This window comes from Neocloeon triangulifer, unplaced genomic scaffold (assembly GCF_031216515.1).
Source record: "Neocloeon triangulifer isolate White Clay Creek 2 clone unplaced genomic scaffold, ASM3121651v1 ptg000012l, whole genome shotgun sequence".
Classification (NCBI taxonomy): Eukaryota; Metazoa; Arthropoda; class Insecta; order Ephemeroptera; family Baetidae; genus Neocloeon; species Neocloeon triangulifer.
In genome coordinates this window covers 12,107,797-12,128,511 of record NW_026775554.1, presented here as the reverse complement: position 1 = coordinate 12,128,511, position 20,715 = coordinate 12,107,797, and the positions used below count along the sequence as shown (strand labels likewise).

Genomic DNA, 20,715 nt, shown 5'->3' with positions numbered 1-20,715 from the left:
TGTTCATGGATTGCTATACTCAAGCCAATCAAATATCTTTATATTATTGATTTATTTTCCTTATTTTCGCTTGCTTTGAAAATATATAATTATTTAATTATACATTCAAATTTGTCATGTAAGTTAATTAGTTGAAGAAAAATGTGCGGCTGATATTTTTTTCAATTTAACAGTATTATGTTTTCCTTAGAAATTTTTACGGTCAGTAGTAAATATTTTACGCCTATCATCTTGAGTAAATGCAAGAAATACATCAACGGTTGTTTAACAGACTGGAGGAGCCAGATTCCGAGAATGAACAAAAAGCACCTTCACCAAAAATCGCTGCGCTAATAGGTTCGCAAACCAAGCGTCTCAAAACGTATATTTGTGAATTTTTTTTACCGTGCTGCGGCGCCGAAAGAGTGCGAGATTTGAGCCAATTCGGCGCACATAGTCAGTTAGCAAAACATACAAAGAATGCCGTCCGGCAATTCCGCTGTCAATGACCGTGGCGAATTTTCAACACACGGTCAGAAAGAAAGAAAAGATCTGGCCGTGCGCACAGGCGGAACCTTGGAGGATGTTGGGCGCACTTGTTTTTTCTTTCACTGTATTTATTTTATTGCTCTGATGTAAAAGTTAATGGAGTGTCCGTGCCAATAATTCGCCATTTGAGCATATCGAGATATTTTGTTTGCGGCAGCTGCGATGTGTCGAAATACGGGACTTTGTGTGCTCACACCAGCGTGGCTTGCGTGCCGTATTTTCAAGGGTTTATCCAATTTTCGGGAGTTGCTCCGGGTGCTTCGTGAAAAGAATGTTATGAAAACGTTACGCGGTGATTAGTGAACTCTGACTAAATGGCAAGAGTTGGGTTCGTGCCGCTCGCTCTTGTGTAACTGCAATTTCGCACTAGGTGCAGGAAGACGCCCTGCCGAAAACGGACTAATTGGCAAAATTGTTTCCGTCGAAACAAGAGCAAAGTAATTAAATCTATTTGCTCATTACTCGCGATTCCTGTTACGTATGAAACGTTTTTGCTCCGTTCAAAATCAAAAGAAATATCTTTCATTTATTTTTGCTGATAATGGAAACGAAAAATTCACTATACCATTTGAACAAAAAGTACCCTTTCCCTTTTGCCTACTTTTACTAATAATGAAATTGAAAAATCCTAATGCTAATTAAACGATTGAAAATGTTTGTCAAAAATTGTTCTTGAACATTATATTTTAAAACAATTGCGCACTTACAAGAATGGTGAAAAAACTTTGACCAAACTCAAAATTACTGTTTAAATATTATGTATGGTCACTGAATATCGAACATAATCCAATTAGGTCCATTTGTGTAGTAGTGAGTCAGAGGTAGAGGAGATTCGTCTGATAGTTCAGCTGGCCAAATTGATCCCAGTGCGCACACGGAGAGCTTTTGTGTGCCAATATTGGGTTAATCAAGTTGTTCCACGCTGGCCACGCGCGGTCGGAAGAAAAGGAGAACATCTCTCGTTGGTTTTGTATGTACATATATTTGCACGGCGACGACGAGTCCGTCTGCAATTCAAATAATCTATCTTTCTCTCGAGTGCACGCCTGGTTTCCCTTTAACGAGATACTGTGGCTGGCCTTCGACGGAGACACAGAATGGATTTATAATGTAGACTGTGCAGCCCTTGTTGGCGCACCTTTCGCCGCAGACGGTTGCATCAGTGTATATAACCACTGGAAAGACTTGAGAGAGTGAGTTCGCGTGCTCTTGAAATTCACCGATGACGCAATTTGAATAAAATCCATCCAATCTCTCTGAAAGTCGGAAAAACATTTTTTTCCCATGAATCAGACTTCCTGCATTTTTCATTTCCTTAATGAGAAATATTAAATATACGTTTTTCTTTTTACAGGATTACAACAAACTGGTCTGCAAAAAGGTAGGATTTTCTCTCTCTCAAACCACTCATCATAATTATTTTTGGAAAAAAAAGACTAAAACGTACAGCGACCGCATCTGTATTATTCCTTTTCTTTTAAATCATCGTTTTTATATTTGATGAAAAGTATGACATGCAAGTAGCTTTTCTTTAAATGCTCCACTTTTGGTGGTGCGCAGGCAGAACCTGTTGTCTGCAGCATTTTGCAAGGTCGTAATCCTGCTGCCTTTTTTTATTTCAATTATTTTAATGCAGTGCTATCTCTCAACATTTAACAATGAAACGTTTGCATAACGAAAAAAACCCAACAGGATTAATTATTAATAAATATGAAATTAATCAATTGACGAGCGTAGTTCGACACTAAAATATATTTATAATAATTATCAACAATAAGTTTATTCAATAAAAAATGTACAAAAAAAAGATTAAAATTGAATCACTTAAATTTATGCAAGATTGGTTTAGATCAATTTTTTGCACGAAGTTTGTGAAAGGTAATTTCCTGCACAGTGTTGACACTAGTTTTGCGTTTTAACCAGCGTGATTAATTGTATCGCTTTTTTAGTCGAGAAAAGTTCTTTTCTACTCGATGAATGCAAAGCAAATTGCAAGAAAAAAGTCAGCAGCGGAGGCGTTGTACACGTACGAAGAAGTGTTCATCCAAGGCCGGGGTGGGTAACGCGATTTCCTGCGAGTGCGAGTGTCTCTGATTTTAGCACCTCTCGTCCTGCACCAAGGGAAGCCAACTACTTACTGAGCTCCGTCATGCTTGATTTATTTTACCGGGCGGCAATCGCGTCACAATCAACGCCGCTTCTTCTCTCTCTCGCCCTTTGCTCGAGCAAATTTGAATAAACCTTTTGACCGACTCGAGTTCGCACTGCTGTGTTTCGCTCTCCAGGGGCCAGCCCTTTTGTCTCTCTCAGATCGTGAACTCGTGAGTCACACACACTCTCGGAATCAATTCAAGGCTATGCAATCAGCCAAGCAACGTGACTCGCGAAGCATGATTTTTATTCCTCACCATAAGGCAGCCTGCAATTTGGCTTTTTATTGCTGCGCTTGCTGGCATTCAAAAGAAAAAGCAAAAATATTGTGCTCACGTTTCAAAATATTTGTTGCTTATTTAGTTTACAAAAAGAGAGCTTTTTAAAATGGTTTGCCACAGAAAATGATAAATTTTTATATCTGGAAACAAAAATTAATTTGTAAGAAAATCCACAAGAAATTATTCCAGTTAAGATTTTATGACAAAAGCTATGACCCTAAAAAATTTAACCAATTTAATCGAGTGATTTTCGTGCTTGGTACCTTATTTTGAGAAATAATTGAATTTTTAATTTCTCAGCAGAAAAATACGTTTTCATCCTATTAATTTAATGCGATTACTTTGTGGCCTCTCCTATGAGGAAAATGTCTCCACCTTTCCCGGAAGTTCTATTCATCACTCGAGTTCAAAAGTTTTCATATATACGGCATTCGTGCAGCTTCCCGCAACTTTCAAGAGACTGAGCTCTCTTTGGAAAAGAGCAATCAATGATTTTTCCATCATCAGTGTCGCGTCGGAAACTTGACAAAATTACTTCTGAGCTGATGACCGGCGAGTGGCCAAGGAGAAAAGCAAATGACAATGCCCCTTTCTCTGTTTGTCTTTGCGGCAGCTGCGTGGGCAACCCTCCACCCTTTATGTGTGCACACGCGAGCCAAGTGAACGGCCCTTTCTTTTTTGTCTCTGTGCGACTCGTTGTCGACGGTGAGTTGCGAGAAACGTGCGAATTGCAAAGGAGGCAAGAGAAACAGATTGCGAGCGCCACTTAGATTCAATTTATCATTGAACGCGTACACGTCCAGTCTGCCTACCGGTAACTGAACCGACTGCTGGGAGATTTATTGCGCAAATTAAGGTTTTTGTTCGCCAGTATGACACAAGCATATAAAGTGAGCAGGTGGCAAACTCAATGTTGATGCGAAAATAAAAAATTTAAATCTGAAATTTAAGAGAACAAAAAAATCTCAAAACTTAGTCGTAAATTAAAAAAATAAAAGAAATTAATTATTTTTCTTTACAAAAGCGTTCTCTTCTTAAGTTATTGTATAGAATATTTAAATAGTGGAAATTTGCGCGAGAAGAATAAATAATAAAACCCAGGAAGGTTGCCAAATTTGTTTCAAAATTTATGTTTTCCTTTTTTTTAAATAAAAACGTTAGTTTAAGCAAAAGTTTTTGTTTCGCAAGGTTTCCTTCTCAAGTTCATGTACAAATCGCTTCCATAAATTATTAGCTTTTTCCTATGTCAAAAGCAAAAACGATGTATTTGGCGTGACTATATAAAAAGTTAAAAGCTTTTGCCAACGGTTATGCCGCTTTTGCAAACTTGCTAAGAGACAACAACAGCATCATCGGGAAAAGTCTCTTCGCTCCCAATAACAAATTTATCAAGCAATCCAATTCCACCGGGAACAAAAGCTTTGTCGCTCGAGGAAGAGATAAACGGCAAGAATTGACACAAAAATAATTGGAAAACTTCTTTTCCTGTCGCGCGACTCCTTGGCAATTTTCGCCGTAATTTATCTCACCACAAACTTTGAATTCCGCGCGGCCGTGGAATGTGGTGAATTAATAAAGAGGAAGCGGAGCTGCCACTGTCAATTACGCCGCTGCTGATTAAAAATTAATTTTCACGCTCTGCAAAGTGGCCCTCGGAGTGATATACACGCAGAGAATAAAGAATGCTTAAAAAGCTACCTTTTTTTGTACTGGGGTTTCCAGAGTAAACATGAACATTTTTAATACTTTCAAAATGAGAAAAAATGTCTTGTGTGTGCATACTTGAGAGCAGTGAAAATGTGAAGGAATATCTAAATAAATATTTTTTTACATTCTCCTTCCGAAATTCAAAGAAAATAAATTATTCGATTCTCAGCCTTTGAAATTTAAATTAAAATCTGCCATTTTCAACTTATTGCAATTTATTCAAATACAAGTTTAACTGGCGTGCAAGGTTTTGCATCGCTCTGGATAATTTTTTTGCAAACACTAAGAAAAAAAATAGAGGAAGTTTGTACAGGCTTCATTTTGCACAGCTCTTTGATTTTTCTGCCTTTATAGTGGGTGAATCGGAACTAATCGTTGTAATCTATCCGTTCAATATTGGCGGCTATTCATCGTCTGGTGCGGAAGACCTTCAGGGAAGCCTGAGCATTGCTTGAGAAATTGGTTTTTTCCTTTCATCAAAGTTGGCAGTCTTTCATTATGTCGCATATATATAATAAATTTTATATTGACTGGCTTAAAAATCTTTTCAAAACAAAAAGTTGGTAAAAGTCGTTAAAAAAAATTCAACTCTTTATCGAATAGAATTTCAAAGAATTTGAAGAATCTCATCTCTTGCTAACTTGCTTTTGGGGTTTGCTGGTGATAACTTAGCATGTGAATTATGAATATTAATTCTGTGGCATAATTTATTAGGTTAATAATTGCATCAGCAGATTGAAAGATTTCGTCTAGGACGATATTTTGTTTGTATAAATATTGCCAAAAAGTAACAACGGAATGTGTCTCAATTCTTTTCTCATTTTTACTCTGAAAAGTTTCGAGACAGCATATTTTTTTTAAAAAGAAATTTTTTACTTCAGAGCTTGCTTGAAATCTCGGCGCGTGTGCTGCTGCGTGTTATTACGGCTCTCTTGCTCCACATATGGCCTACATCAAAGAGTTATTCAAAACTTTTAGGGTGTGCGCGAAACTTCTCATGAGAAGGCAAACTCGCTGTGCACATTTGCGCGCAAAAGTAAACAACGAACTATCCCTTTTCAGAAGGCTAGTGCGATTAAAATTGACACGTTTCTTGGCACTTGCTGGTTGGACATACGGAGAAAGGTCAGAGTTTGCTGGCGGAACTGAAATGACGTCATTTGTATGCAGACGCACGAGCCGCCGAGATGTTTTCTTGCCGTCTGTGTGAATTTGAGACGTTCTTTCTCCATACTAATGTTGGGAGCAGGAAAAGGAGCTGCTTTCAGAAAGGGTGGCACGCGTTAATTTTCATCACGGGGCGCGACGCGGCTTGGGGCAGAGGGATTAACTCAATTGGCGCTGCGAGAACAAGCTGACGTTCACAATTTGATGTGCTCAATCTGTATTTAATAATTTTCTCAACAATGTAAACCTAAATGATCAATTTCATGAAATTACGAAAATAGTTTAAACAAATTTTAAATGAGAAAAAAAATTGTAATTTACAGTTTAAGTCTGGAATAATCTTTTGATTTATAAAATGTTTTCTTTCAATTTCACGTTTAATATATATTACAAAAGGGTTCTCATCAAATTGACTTGCTTATTTGTTTTAAAAATTTATTGTGTCACCAGTATTTGATTTTACAAATATCATAAGAAGGAATATTATCAGTTTTTGTACTTACCATTGGGACATGTGAATAAACTAGAAGTTTCCTGAAACAAACAAAAATTGCACATTAATCGATTTGCTGGCGGATCGAAGATAATCATCGCAAATGTGTTTGCAAAGCGCGGGGGCGGGAGAATTATGTCAAGTGCGTTTGAATAGGTCGAGCTGCTCGCGGCCCTCTTTCAGCACAAGATGCGGTTTGCGCATAGCATAATCCTGCCCTACTCTCGCGGGGAGAGACGCCGCCAAGCATGGAGTGCCGCGGCTTAAGTTGGAGAACGTTTCCTTTCTTTCGCGCACATGTATGAATTTCAAGACGTTGTGTGTACCTTCCCATCATCAGGGCAAACAAGGGCTGCACTAGATAAAAAGCTTTGAATTTTTATTTTTCATCCACTCTGATATGCAAATCGGATTTGTTTTTGAATAGAGTGCACCAGCTGCGTGGTACAACACAATATTCCTTGATAAATTTTGCATTACATTCGTTTGTGTCGTGAATTATCCGCACACCGGTGCCGTGTAACTGTGAGAAACGTATCTTGCTTTGTCTGCAAAAGAAAGCAGTCGTCGTTGCTGCAGCTAGGGAATTGCATTACAATTGCAAATCGCGTTCCCGAAGGATTTGTGCTAATTGTGTCTTTCTCGTCTTGTGAAATTAAATTTTGCACTGGCCTTGTCTCAATTTTTGCTCAGTTATAAGCTCTCTAAATTTATGGAAATTTCCTGAAAAACTTTCAAAAAAATTCTGAATTTATTAAAATTAGCAAAAAATTTGTTAATTAGTATTGGCCCTTATTAGAAATTGCATGAAATTTTCCTCATGGATAAATTAAAATCATGTAAATGAGATAAATCAACTTAATATTTTTTTATTTAATTTAAATATAAAGTTTTAATTAACAATGCCCGGTTTAATATTGATCGAGAATTGTAGACTTAAATTTTGACATTTAATTATTAAATCTTCTCATCTCCACCTATGGAGCTTTTATATTCTGACACATCCAGTGTTAATGATGCTTTTTACATATATTTTTTTCTATTTGCAAAACGCTCACGTCCCTTAATCGCGGTATTTTACTCATCCATATAACGCGCTCTCGGCTCTCTTTCGTGCAATTTCTCTCCAACACAGAGTGCAATATGAAAAGAGCAGATTGTGTTGAGCATGATGCAAAAACCAATTCTGTAGCACACACGTGAAGAGCTTATCTCTCGCTGGGCTGGAAAATAAGGGTCGAGTGCGAGGATCCGAGCGCACAACTTTTTGCCCTCAGAAAACTGCACGCTGTGCAAATGAGCCGGCAGAACATATTTTCCTCGCAAATATGCTCCTAGCTGATTGCACACTACAGTGCAAACAGAAACTTGCGCGAAATGAAAAAGAAATGAACACTAGTTGGAAAATATTACATCCCTAAAAATTGACATTTTCACTTCCTTTCACAAATCGTCTAGCATGGTTAAAGTATAGTACCTTGATCTTTTTATTCCAGACACGTGCGAAAATTTGAGAGAAAAATTGGAGACTTATGCTGGAGTGAGAGAGGCGGAAAGAGCTTTTAAAAGCCAAGGATACTTCTGAAAATAGGGAGTCGCCGTGCTTGAAAAGAAGACGAAAGGAAAAATGGTCTGTGACTTCTCGCAGAGAGCGCAGATATTTTTTGGTTTCCTTGTAGAGTCGTTTATTGTATGCTTTCGTTCGAAGAGAGCAGCAGCTACTGTATTCAATCTCACAACAATAGAAAAATTGAATTGAATCAAATTTCTATTTATATTTCAGTAAAAACCGAATGATTTTTGACCAAAAGAACACCCTAAAGATTCGTCCTTCCATTTTATTCAATATATGAAATTTTTATAATATTTTGTTTATAATTGTTACAGGAATTTTGCGTATTAAGATTTTGTAGTATTTTTTTTATATATATAATAGACTGTGTTTTAGATAAATAATATATATGTCTCAAAAATGCTTTAATCTATAGATTGAAAAATCAATGCAATATCAAAAGAGATCATAGGGTCTGTAAAAATTCCAAAGTCAAAATTGTTTGTTCTCTGATTGAAAGCTATGAAAACAAGCACGGGTGGAGCATGTTTTTGGTCATTGTTGTGCGGGACCCAGATAATGGAAAAGGACCGTGATCGACGGACAGCTGGCTGACAATCCGCATGCGAACAAGCGTCAATATAGAGGTGAGAGGTCTCGGGTGCGAGCGAGGCCGCCGCTGCGTGAATTCATATTTCAGGGCGTGGTTTTCGTAATGAAATCCACGGCTTATCTTTTGCTCGCCACAAACCCTATAACAACAAGCCGCACACATGCACTCCGCACGCTGGGAACCGATTCGCCCTGTGCAAATGGCCCCATTCGGAAAATAAATCGGGCCTTGTTGTCGGATAATAGGGTAACACGCGGCATTCCAAGGCCAGATTTCGACGCGGATACCTCTCGAGAATTGCTCATTGTTACGGGGCGGATTTGAATTATGGCTCGGTCTATATGGAGGCGTTTGTTGTTGCGTTCGCTCTCCGGAATTCGCCGCTTCCTTGATGGAATGAGGTGATTTTATTGTTGCAGATTCTCGCGAATACCCAATTTTGGAAGGACAAAATGAACATAGAGAATCTTAAGCAAGCCTTGTTTTGCTAACCTTGCGATATATTTAATTTAAATTGAGATTTGATCAAATTTTGGAAAAAGAGTTATTTATTCTTATTCATTTTAAATAATTTGAAAGATTCAAACTAAGAAATTGCAAAAATTTATGTTGTATATTTGTACCACAAAGTAAAAACACCTGAGCAGAGCCACGATTTTTTTTATTTTGTTAAAATGTATTTTATTGAAGTTTCAGAGGGGTAGTGTGGAACAAAGAATTTAAAAGCTTTCTGCTAAAATGCTTTAGTTATTCTGGAATGTTTTGTGCGTACAACAATCTGTCTTTGCAAACGGTCCCAGACCAGCCTCTGGGAAAAGCTGCAGCAGTGATGGATGGGGCTTAAACATTTGCAGGGACGGAAGCATATTTCAGCACCCCTTTCTCTCCGTCGCGAAAGAAACAAAGCGCATCAGTGGAAATGAATTCCGTCGCACTGCAAAATTTCTTTCGCTCTCGAGAAATATTGTTGATGCGTGCTTGCTCTTGACATGCGTACAAAGTGTAAAACTCGCACACACTGACGTGGTGAGACAGTTTTGTAATAATTCTTCATTTCGAGACTGTAAAGAAATAACCCCCTTGGTCCGGAAAATTTAATTCAAACGGGCCACCCGCATTTGAAAAGAGACCGTCAGAGGAAGAAATAAATTACGAATTAACCCTCTTCGTCTGCCTCAACACGGTGAATAAAGACATTTTCATTTATATGAAACACAAACAAAAACCCTCTGATCCTTTGGTTCTCACTTAATAAAAGCCCATTTAAAATGCATTTGACGCTTCATCGAATCATTTTTTATGTGGAGACACGTCCTGTTCGGAGATGAAAAATTCTCGGCTTACATAAAATTCTATTGTGCGAGGTGGATTTATTTTATTTTTTTAGCTGGGGTTGGAACAGGTAGTTGGCCTTTTGTGCTAAAGAATCTTCTCTGCTTTCAATGGCCGTGCACGCCGCCGAGTCTGCCGCCAGTGAAAAAGAAAAATAATGGTAAGAATGCGAAGGTGAAAAGGGGAGTAAAATGTCCGGGCAGGTGAATAAAAAATATAAAAAGCTTTTCGAGCCTTCTGTTCTTCCCGGTAAGCTTACGGATTTTTCTCCGAGTTTAAAGAGGATGGAGTTGCCCTGACTAGCTTTCCTCGAATTTGAAGAAATCCTGCGAAAAGGTCATTGAGAGGATTTTGCTTTTCCTGGTATTCGGCTCAGAAAAACTTTGGATAAGATGTATTTTTTATGCACTGGCCGCTCTTTTTCATTTTTTTGAGAGATAAGTTTCTAGCAAGGGTGGATATTATCCCCGTAGGGCACAAATGAGAACAAATATTACCCCCTGTGATTTTCCCTAGTCATTATCCGGCCAATTTTGAGCCCTGTTGGGGTCAAAAGCTTTTTAAATGTTCTGTGGAGTTAGACGGAAGTATAAAAAAAATCGAATGGTTACTTGTGGCTTTAAAATAAAATAGCACTGATCTTTTATTTTCTCGGTGACTTTTGCTTTTGCACAAAGAAATCATCAAAAGTCATTATTATGATTGCTTCTTTCCCGCTTTGCGAGACAGGTGTTCAAAAAGCAACGAAGCCTGAGATTAATTAAGAAAAGCAAGCACAGGATAATGAAAGGGAGCGGAGAGAAGTGCCGCAGGTTTTAAATTATAAAAACGAATCTTGCTGTGTGGCTGCGAAACGATGATTTATAATTATGACGAGTAGCAAAGGGTGGTATGGAAAATGAATCGGATAAGTTTAATTAGCTTTTTGTCGGTACAATAAATTAATATATATCGAAACTTGAGTGAGGATGTGTGAGCAAAGGGCAAAAACAAATTAACATGGTGAGCTTGAAATCAACTTTGATTAGTTTTTCTGTGACATCAAGGGACGACTGACTTTATTTTATAGAAATGAATATTTTTAATTTAACATTCATTCCAGTCTTTGAATATTTAAATAACATACTTTCATGGAAAGTTAATACAAGATTTTGAATTTTTATAGGTAGGGGCGTAACTTTTGTATATTGTGTGAAATAAAATCATTCCAAATCGACGTTTCCACATGACACATTTCCTCGCACAAGTGAATTCAATAAAGCAGGTGCATCCGACGGCACGACAATGCTCTAAAAAGCAGCACGCATTTTCAGATGGTAAGATTTTCACAATTTTTTCCACACATTGTGTGATCAAAAAAAGCATCTATGGCATCTTTCCACATCTATCTCGCCATTCTTGTGCAGCGCGACAAAGACCGTTTCTAAGCCCGCGGTGTGCGTAGGAGGAATGGAGAAGAAAGAGGGTCAGCCAGATTATGTGTCAGTGGCGTGAGAAAAAACCAACGTCGCCGACGCGAGAGCTAGGAAAAAAGCAGAGCGCTGCTCTACAGATATAAATTGTATTCGTGTGTCTCCCAGAGCGTAATAATAAAGAAAAAAATGCTCGCGATAAGCGCGCGGCGCGCATCCCCTTGCACAGCCAGACCCTTTGTCAGATTTGTCCCTTTTAATGCAGCCAGACGCCACAAAGAGCAGATAGCAACTTTCCTCTCTTTATCGTCGAGAGACTCTGCGGTGTTGAAATTTATTGCGTCAGGCAGGGTGGATTACACGGCTGGAATCCGATCAGGGTATAAAAGTAAAAGTCCGTTTGGGGTGCTTTTTAAGGGAAATTATTTGGGATCATCTTATCGCTTAGTATCTTTTGACGAATTTGATAATAACGAGCCGATAAGTAAGTTTGTGTCTTTTTTATTACTGGTTGACATGAGATACTTTTATAAGAGGGAATATTAAGTCTCAAATCAGCTTTTAAAGGTTAAAGAAGCTTCTTCATGAGATCAAGTATATGCCAAAATTTTGAAGGGATCAAGAGAAAGAAATATTCACTCCCACGTGCATTCCTTTTGGCTTGCTCATGGCAGGTAATTTAATAAGTAAATATCTTTTCATTTCAAGCTGTGACGATGACGTATTCAAATGAGTTTTTCCTCGCGTACCAAAAAAAAAATATATATAAAGTTTTGGCTTACCTGAGATTCAGCTGTCTGCTGTAGAAACAGCAATATTGCTAACGCGGCTAAACCGCGAAGCCACATCTTGCTTCTGAAACAATAGAAGAAATTTGCGTTAGTATCAACAAATACATTGTATAAAAGAGAACAGAGTTATTTTAAGTATAAAGAAGGTCTTTGAAGTGCGTAAATATGGTAAATATTAAATATAAAAGAGTCTTAAACAATTAGTCTATAATCAAAGTTCAGAGCTCCTTCCATTTTCCAGAGAAAATTTATTGAAGGGAAATATTAAGGTAAATGTTTTGCTCAATTTACTAGGATTTAAAATGTTGTGTAAAAAAGATTATTAAATATTTTCATTTTTTACGTCTCGCAATTATGTGACTGCATTGTATTTTAAACGATACAATTTTTTACATTATTATAGCCGCATGGTAACTGCTCTCATGGTATATTGTATTGTCAGCGCATGGTTTGGAACAGCAGCGCAAACATAGTTTTCCGTTGCTTCAATTTGCAATGTTCTTTTGAGCTAGCCTGCTCCATTAATGTTTATGAATGAGTATTTTCATTAAATATTCAAGCAGCACAAAGGAAAATATCCTCCAGGGAGCAATGAAAAAGGAAAGAATTTACCGCCAACGTCCTTTCATTATTTTATACCTAGCTGCGCATGACATTTGTCGCATATAGGGGTAAAAAGTAGAATAAACCTTCTGTGCTGTTCTGGGCGCTTTTGATCCAAAAACTGTATTTTCCGTAAGTTAAGCAGATCAAACAATTTGTGTGGGCCATAGGTAAACTTATAGTTAAGGAGTTTCTAAAAAAAGTTGAATAAATTATATTTTAATATCTATATCTGAAAAAAAAGTTGCTTAAATATTCCAGCAAAGGCACTAATCAAAGAAATGTTTATATTATTTCCTTGCCAGAACAATAATTTAAGTTATCAATTATCCATATCTGTTGAACTTCATTTTGAGACATTTTAGTTTTATGCATGAAATAAATTTATTTCAATATCAATTTGAAATACTACAAACATGCAAATATCCAACCACTCAATTTTTTTGGCAGATAACCTAATTATATGGTCAAAGAGGGATTCAGGAAAAACCACACGCGAATATTTGCACGTATTAACTTTGGCATTTCGGCACAGCGCTGACCCAATACCTGCGAGCGGTGTGTCGCATCAGAAAACCACATCACATTCTCGGCGGGCAGCAACACCGCGAAGCCAAAAATATTTTCCCGATCTTTTTTCAATTGCAGGGCCGTCTCAACGGACACTGCGAATCTTTTTCATATTCTTTTCATCGCATGCGTCTGTGCACTTTGCACCAGCAGGTGTCTGACGAGTGGAATATCAAATTTTTTACTTGGGAAAAATCTCGATCAACGTGTCACGCGGTCTCGGCCTACATTTTGGTTATTTATTTTTTTCTGCTGGAATTTGAGCTCTGGAGAGTAATTACGAAAAATAAATGGTGTGTGCAAGTATAAAATACAAGTGTACGGCCGTGTTGAGTGTGCAACTGTTCAGACACGCAAGACACGAAAATACAACACCCTTTGGCTACAGAGCGTTATTTCCTCCTCGAGTGCATTCCATTACTCTTTTCCGAAGGGCGCGTCTCTCTCTGATGTTGGTTGCCGCCGCCGCCGCAGGTAGAAAATGATATTCATCATTATTATCAGAGAGGCTTCCTTGTTAATGGACTCTCCAGAGAGCAGTTTATGAAAAACGTCCGTGTCTTCCCCTTTGAGTAATTATCTCTCTGGAACGGTGGCGACGATGAATGCAGCTTTGAAAGGGGTTCATTAAATACCCGATTGAGTTTCCTTGTGCTCTTTTTGAGAAGGAGATAAATGGCGTTTATTGCGTATATTAAAGGGAATAAAATGAATATTCAATGCATTAAATTTTGTTTCAATAGTTATTATGAGTAGCAATTTTAAAACATTCATTATATATTTTTATTAGAATATTTCAATTGCTTTTGTAGTACTGAATTTATTATTGATTCCAAATAAAATTCTGCAATTTTTTATTTGACTGTAAAGAGCAGGTTTCTAGAATGCAATTTCAAACGTCTCTAGTAAAGCGACCATAAAATTTCTGCTCAATGAGCCTTTTGCAGGCTATCTATTAATTAAGGGTGTCTTGACGCCAAAGTTTTCTCATATCAGGACCCTCCTTGCCGACCAAGGCTCCTTTGCCATACATAGCCTCTCAAGGAATTTCCACTTTGAAACTCGCTTTGAAGTTAGCAGCACCGGCCTTTTGCTCAAAGGCACGAAAAAGTTGATCCTGCAACGTGATCCGCGGCACCCTTAACGCAATTAATTACCACTAGCACGTGATACGCTCTTCACTTTCTTCATCTTTCTTTTTGTCTCGACGCTCTCCGGACCATAAATCAAACCCGAGCTAGGGCCACAGAGTTATACATTTTCCGTCATGACTGCTGGGGTAACATATTCATTTGCACCAGCCGATCATTTTTCCGCGTCCGCCCTCGCTCGGCGTTGGGAAAAAAACTACTTTCCCGTAAGCCCCGAGGGCGATATAATATTATTCCGGGTCCAACTTGTCTCGAGAGTGATTTTTGGCCTCGTTTTCTGCTGGGTACCAAGTCGATCCTTTCCCTCTCTCCGTAATATGTGGACATTGGAGAAGAAAGAACCAAAAAAGGGAAGCGGAGAATATAGTGTATTAGGTTACAATAAAAAAAGATTTGTTGGGCAGGGTGTGCTAGATGGACCGTATAAGAGTTTTCTTATATTTTTTTATTTCCAAAAATAGATGGAAATAAAACCGTTCGTTCCAGTGAAACACAATTGCCATCGTCATTAAGCTTGCAACGATAGCCATCAAAAAGAGTAAATATTTCATTTCCCTTGGCAACTCTCGGTGCTAATGAGAATATTTTTTCAAAAGAGTGCAATTACGTCAGAATCAATTGTTTTGATCTCATCGGGTCTAATTCACACGCTCAAGCAGCCTATTAGAATTGGCACCATGTGATTTTTCTCAATAATAATATTCATGTGGCAACGAGAGTAAATGGATTAGTCTGTGGGATTACTTGCTGCATCTCAGGCACGACGCTGTTCAATTGCAAGATCCGCGACTTTCTCTCGGTCACGACAACAAAGCCTTATTTCTCTTTTAAATTTTGCACTCGGTCTTCTGCTCAAGCGAGTTTTAACTCCGATTATTCGCTTGATCGAATCTCGGCACAAGAATTAGTATCCAATATCCAACCAGGCGTATGAATTGCTGAAAGAACTTTTCCAAAATATCTCTGTATGGATCATAATTTTTTTCAATAACTAATATATATATTCAAAATTTATTTATAATTCTAATATTTCATTTTCTGATAAGCTAAAAAGGTTGTATTTGTATATTTTTTATTTTAATTGGTTGATAGTAGCACTTTGTTTCTTTTTGAATACCTATAAATGATACATTTTGACAGAGATTGATATGCCAATAAACTCGTTTTTAACCTTTCTCATTAAAAAAATATTCAATTTTCGACCAATGAAAAACGAGGGATTGACGTCAGAAATTGAGAATGATCTATATCTACGCACCAATACCCTTTTAACCCTCCTTATCAAAAAATATCGCGCAGTAATTGGGCCTCATTGGTGTGTCACTTTCACAATTGTGCGCGCACGTGCGAAATTGAGACGGATTTCATTCCCCTCGCATTTTCCACCAAAGTGTTAAACGAAGCTGAAGATTGATTTTCTCATTACCCTTAACGAGCAAAAAGCGGCGGCTTATGACGATATTGACCTGGCGCCTGTGCTCGCGGATTATTTCCACCAGAACACCAAATTGTCGGATTAAATGGAATTTGTTTATAACTACGTTTTAATACCCTTCAGTAATTCCCAATTTCATGCCGGATTTTCGCTCAGACCCCAATTTTCTTGCTTCAAAGGCCAATTGGCAAAATATGAGTTATTGTGTCAGAGGTGGGAATGAAATACTCCCGCGCCGGCGAGCGTTCCGTAGCTGTAAATAAACGTGAGAAAGCCACGTGATTAGGTTTATATTGTTCTTTCTCGGCGCGAGAGGCTATTTTTTGCGCTCCATGGCAGGAAATAAAGAAGCGAAAATAGCAATTTAAAGCTCAAATCAAACGCAAAAGCCGCCCTGACAAAGCGGTATACAGTTAAACCACTAATTGCGAAAGGGAGCAATTAATATAAATGTGGTGGTGCCAAACAGTTTTTCTCAAAAAGGAAACGTGGCCAAGCGAGGAGTTATATTGGATTAAGAAAAGTACCGCGGCTGCAAAGAAAATTAATTAATCTCATCGGAGCTCACAGCAGGAGCTGCAACGTTAATTAATTCACTTGATTACTTTCCATTGAGACTCTTTGAATCTCATTGTCGATTAAGAAATTAATTATGCTTCCCCAGACGCCGGTTGGCAATCGTGTTCTTTTGCGACTCAATGGTTCTCCTTTTCCTGCGACTCTAATTTATTTTCGCAACTCTATATCTAACGTTTTGACGTAGGACCAAAAAGCTGAAATTTTGTTTATGAGCGTAAAACGCCAATTTTTTTCTCCTTCACTGCCCTTTCTTGTTGATCAGAAACGTGGAGACGAAACGCTAATTTAGCTTTTGCCTTTTGCAGAGAAGTAGAGCTCATTAATCACGAGCACACCGTCTTCAGTCAAAGAGCTAAAATTGTCAAGTTTTTTGACGGTTTTTCATCTCTAGATATCAAAAGAAGCCAAATGAATCTCGCAAGTTTAATCACATCTGAAGTGTATTTGTAAGATTTATATTAATTTATAGTTACTCTCTTTTGGAAAGAAATTTTTTTCAACCACCTTTTCTTTAATTCACATAGCAAACTTTTGTCGCAATCACACCCCATTGTACCCGTAAAAAGTTTTTTTTACGTCTCGTCTCTGGTCCTGGGCTGCCTGACACGCTAAAAGTTTCCAAAAGCCGTGTCGTACTTTTCTTTCTGCTGCGAGCAAAATAAATCAAAACGCGAAATATATATTTAAATTAGCCTCGAACTTTTTCATTTAGGAGCGACGAACGGGGAAATTGAAAATGGCGATTCGAGTATACGCAGAGGTGGCGAAAAAAGTGATGTCACATGTGCGTTGCCTTCATGTACGTACAAATTCGCTCGCGGCTCGTGCTGCAAATTGCCAGCCAGCATGTGGGCCGGCTGCACCTTGACAGGAACAACAAAACAGCGGCTCTCAAAAACCGCTACCGAAACCATTAAGGCTGAAAGCATTTTTTAAAATAAAGCCATAACGAAAACGGTAAGCTTCGGCGTTTATAAATTGTCGCAACATGCTGTAAAGTAAAAAAAATCCAACTGATACTTTTCCATCTATACACGCAAAAGCATCATTCAACGTAATTTAGGATTAGTGAAGAAACAATTGGTGGAGTGCGTTTGTATTTTGAAGTTAAATTGTGTTGCACAAAAATCTATATTTAGATATATTAATTTAATTTACCATAATTTTAAATAACTCAGTAATATTATTATATACACAATTTGCAACTATTATGTTAAACAACAATTAGACTAACAGGCAATCCGAAGCTTCAAATTATGCTGTTGAAATTTTCCTAATGCATTTAGCAACCGAAATAATTATAACTTCTTTGCTTAATTGCTTAAAATGCGTTATTTGTTGTTGAAAATAGAAAATATATCAAATAATTTATGCACAGGAAATTATAATAAAATACAATTAAAAATTAAGTAATAAACTTTGTAACTCAAAAATTAATAGATAGTAAAGGATTTTTAATTTTTATATGTATATAAGTATTTTATTAGCAACTTCATCTTTCTACGTCTTGGAGGTCTGTTGCAAAAGTTAGCCCACTAATGAGAGAGTGTCATCTGATACAAGACAGTCCTGTGCTAATTTAGGCGCTCCTGCGGCTGCATTCTCTTTGAATGCTCGCATCCCACACAGTGCAAATAACGCTCTGATTCGCTTAATTCTCTCTTCTCGGTGGGAAATGGCACTTGGTATTCTCGCACACAATTGCGTTCTCGCCGAGTCGTCGTATATCGTTGCATAAGAAGCTCTGCCACTCGTGATCAGATGAAACCACCAAGAGTGGCTTCGATAACACAAAGTGTTGAATGAGTCGCGGTTTCTCCAAATAGGATTAGTTGTGTGCTCAGCGTGGGGTTTTGCACAAAAAGCAAGCGTGCTCCACATTGCCTGCAGGTGAATTAAAATGCAATTTGCGACACCGAGAGCTAATGATGGGAGTTCAAAGTAAAAGCGGCTTTGGAAATTATGAATAGGACGATTGCAATTGCATAGAAATTATATATAGCGACTTCAATTTACAAATAACGTGCTTGGTAGATTTTGAGTGGAACTGATGATTTTCGGTTGTCCGTTTTTCCGTCACGACGCGTATGATTGCGAGTTATTTTCCTCTCTGCTGCATTTGCGCGCATAATTTGACGGTTGAGCCGCAGAATTCTCACAGGCTTAGCCACAAAACAAAGGAAGCGTTGCTCTCATGCTGTCATAAATTTTGGCGAAAACCTTGAAAGTGACTCTGGTGCTGTTTTTTGGGACGAAATTCTAATACATGCTAGGCAGATTATGTCACACCTTGAAGTGCAGGTCAAATAAACTAATATTATACAAAAACAAGAAAACAAAGGAGATTTCACAGGAAACTAAAATAAAAAGGGTTTCTATCACTTTCCCTATAATATGTATATTTGTGAATACATTTGTCTGAAATGAAAACATCCGCTGTAGAGTTTAAATGTTGATTTTTTAAGGTCAGGTTTAATATCACCTTATTTTTAATAAGTAAAACTTTGAAAAAAATTTGAACCGTTCAAACAATATGAAATCGGGCAAATTAAATGTAGTAAATTTCGAAATTGAATATTTTCACGTTATTGTGAGCTCCAGAAATTTCCAATAATGAATTTTTATCATTGCCAATATATACATCGGGGCAGCAGAGGCCGAAATTATTTTGCCAGCACTTGGCCCGGAGTCAAAATGTGCCACGAACAGTCGTCGTTTCAAAGCGGGAAAAAATATTTCCAGCAGAGGCGTCACAATAGGTGATTTTTATTTTCATTTTCCATCAATCACAACCTCGGCCCCCAGGCAAAAAGGGCTCTTCACAATGGAGCCTCCATTTCTGGAGAGGACGTGTTTGTTATAAGGCTCTGGGTGGGTGGGTCAAACCGGCAATGCCGCCTGCAAACCATGACATTCTCGTCGTGTTATATTTTGGTGCACAGTGCCGGCGGGGCCGGCTGCCTAATTGGCAGGCGGCTCATGCATTTCCTCAGGGCGCAATATAAGGCCTGCGGAGTTAGCGGCGAGGGAGGTCAGTGATCCGCGACCCTTTCCGATAATTCCGCCGATGGCCGAGCACCGAAATTGATTAATTTAATAACCGTAAATAATGGCCGAAAATAAGCCGCACCGAGCTGCACCTGACCGCCAAAATTACGGTTAATTTTATTACGAGAACCTCCTTTTGGTGCACAAAGGAGAGGGAGCCGACCGGAAGTTGATGTTTTATCTGAATGGTTACACGTCTCTCGGTATCTCAAGTAACTCTTAAGTGGTTTCCAAATTTAACTTCACTGGAGTGTATTAAATTAAAAAATAATAATAATAATTCTTGGTAATTTGAAATTAATAAAAAAAAAGAATCATATTTCTATATATTATGCTGATAGTGAAATGCTTGGTTAACATAAATCGGTGCCGCTAGTGGCCCAAAGACCTGTATCCAGCGTGACCAAATTATCACCCACTTGTCAAACAAACCAATTATCGTCAGCCAAGCTTGAAAACTTAAGAAACGGAGAAGCAGAGGAGGAAGTGTACATATGTTAATATTTATTAGTGCGTCCCTTTTAACCACCGGAGCATCGCAATGTATGTTTATTTTTCCCGCATTCAAATGATCCAAGCCGCCTTTTTATATTGTGCATTAGTTCCAATTGCTCTCCGACTGACTGAGGTGCATGCGCGAAATGCTTTCACTTCCGATCGATATTATTATATATACAGTGCGGCGGAAATGTAAATTTCGGCAAAGGAAGAAGCAAACAATGCCGAATGAAAGTAAAAATAAAAAATAGTTTTCTCCTTGGATGCATGCATTATAAATTTCTCCTTTCAATTTCTGCTAATGACGATTCATCAGAGTTGAAACAGTTGTGGGAATCTTCCAAAATAAATAATTTTTCATTTCAATAGCGCAAGAGAATATTTTTTATACTCTCGTCAAGTTTTTCTCTGCTAAGTTTAACGAATGACACTTTTGAATAGGTGCTCGAGGTGAGTCAGCCCTTGACAAAGAAGGCTCTCAATTTTAGCGGCCGTTCACATTTTGCATTTCAATGTGCAGCGACGTCCGTTCCGAGCCGGCTAATCAACGTGCCCAGCGTACACCAAAGTTTTATTACGCTCTTCTGTGTCTCTTTGGCTTTTAGTCATTTATAGTTTGCGCTTGTAAACAATGGAACTAGTTAACGACCAGCTTTGTGTCGTCGTGCACCGTGGGAAATTTGCAATGACAGACCGACACTGTGTGGAATAAACAGCCTCCACGGTTGATGGTCACTCGGGTAAAAATCATGAGAGAAATGACAATTTTGATTTGTTTTCAACTTACCATCAATAATGGTGACC

At 38.1% G+C, this 20,715-nt stretch overlaps 1 protein-coding gene across 4 annotated transcripts in view; it reads right to left on the bottom strand.

The window, feature by feature from the left end:
- The window catches only part of LOC132198041 (uncharacterized), a 53,965-nt gene that overhangs the window by 25,931 nt on the left and 7,319 nt on the right, over nt 1-20,715 (bottom strand). For all 4 annotated transcript variants that reach the window (XM_059621766.1, XM_059621767.1, XM_059621768.1 and 1 more), the window contains exons 2-3: nt 12,019-12,091; nt 6,338-6,368 (exon numbers count right to left, since the gene is read on the bottom strand). In XM_059621766.1, the coding sequence (XP_059477749.1) occupies nt 6,338-6,368; nt 12,019-12,084 (97 nt within the window). In that variant the 5' untranslated portion in view covers nt 12,085-12,091. The remainder of the gene's footprint in view (nt 1-6,337; nt 6,369-12,018; nt 12,092-20,715) is intronic.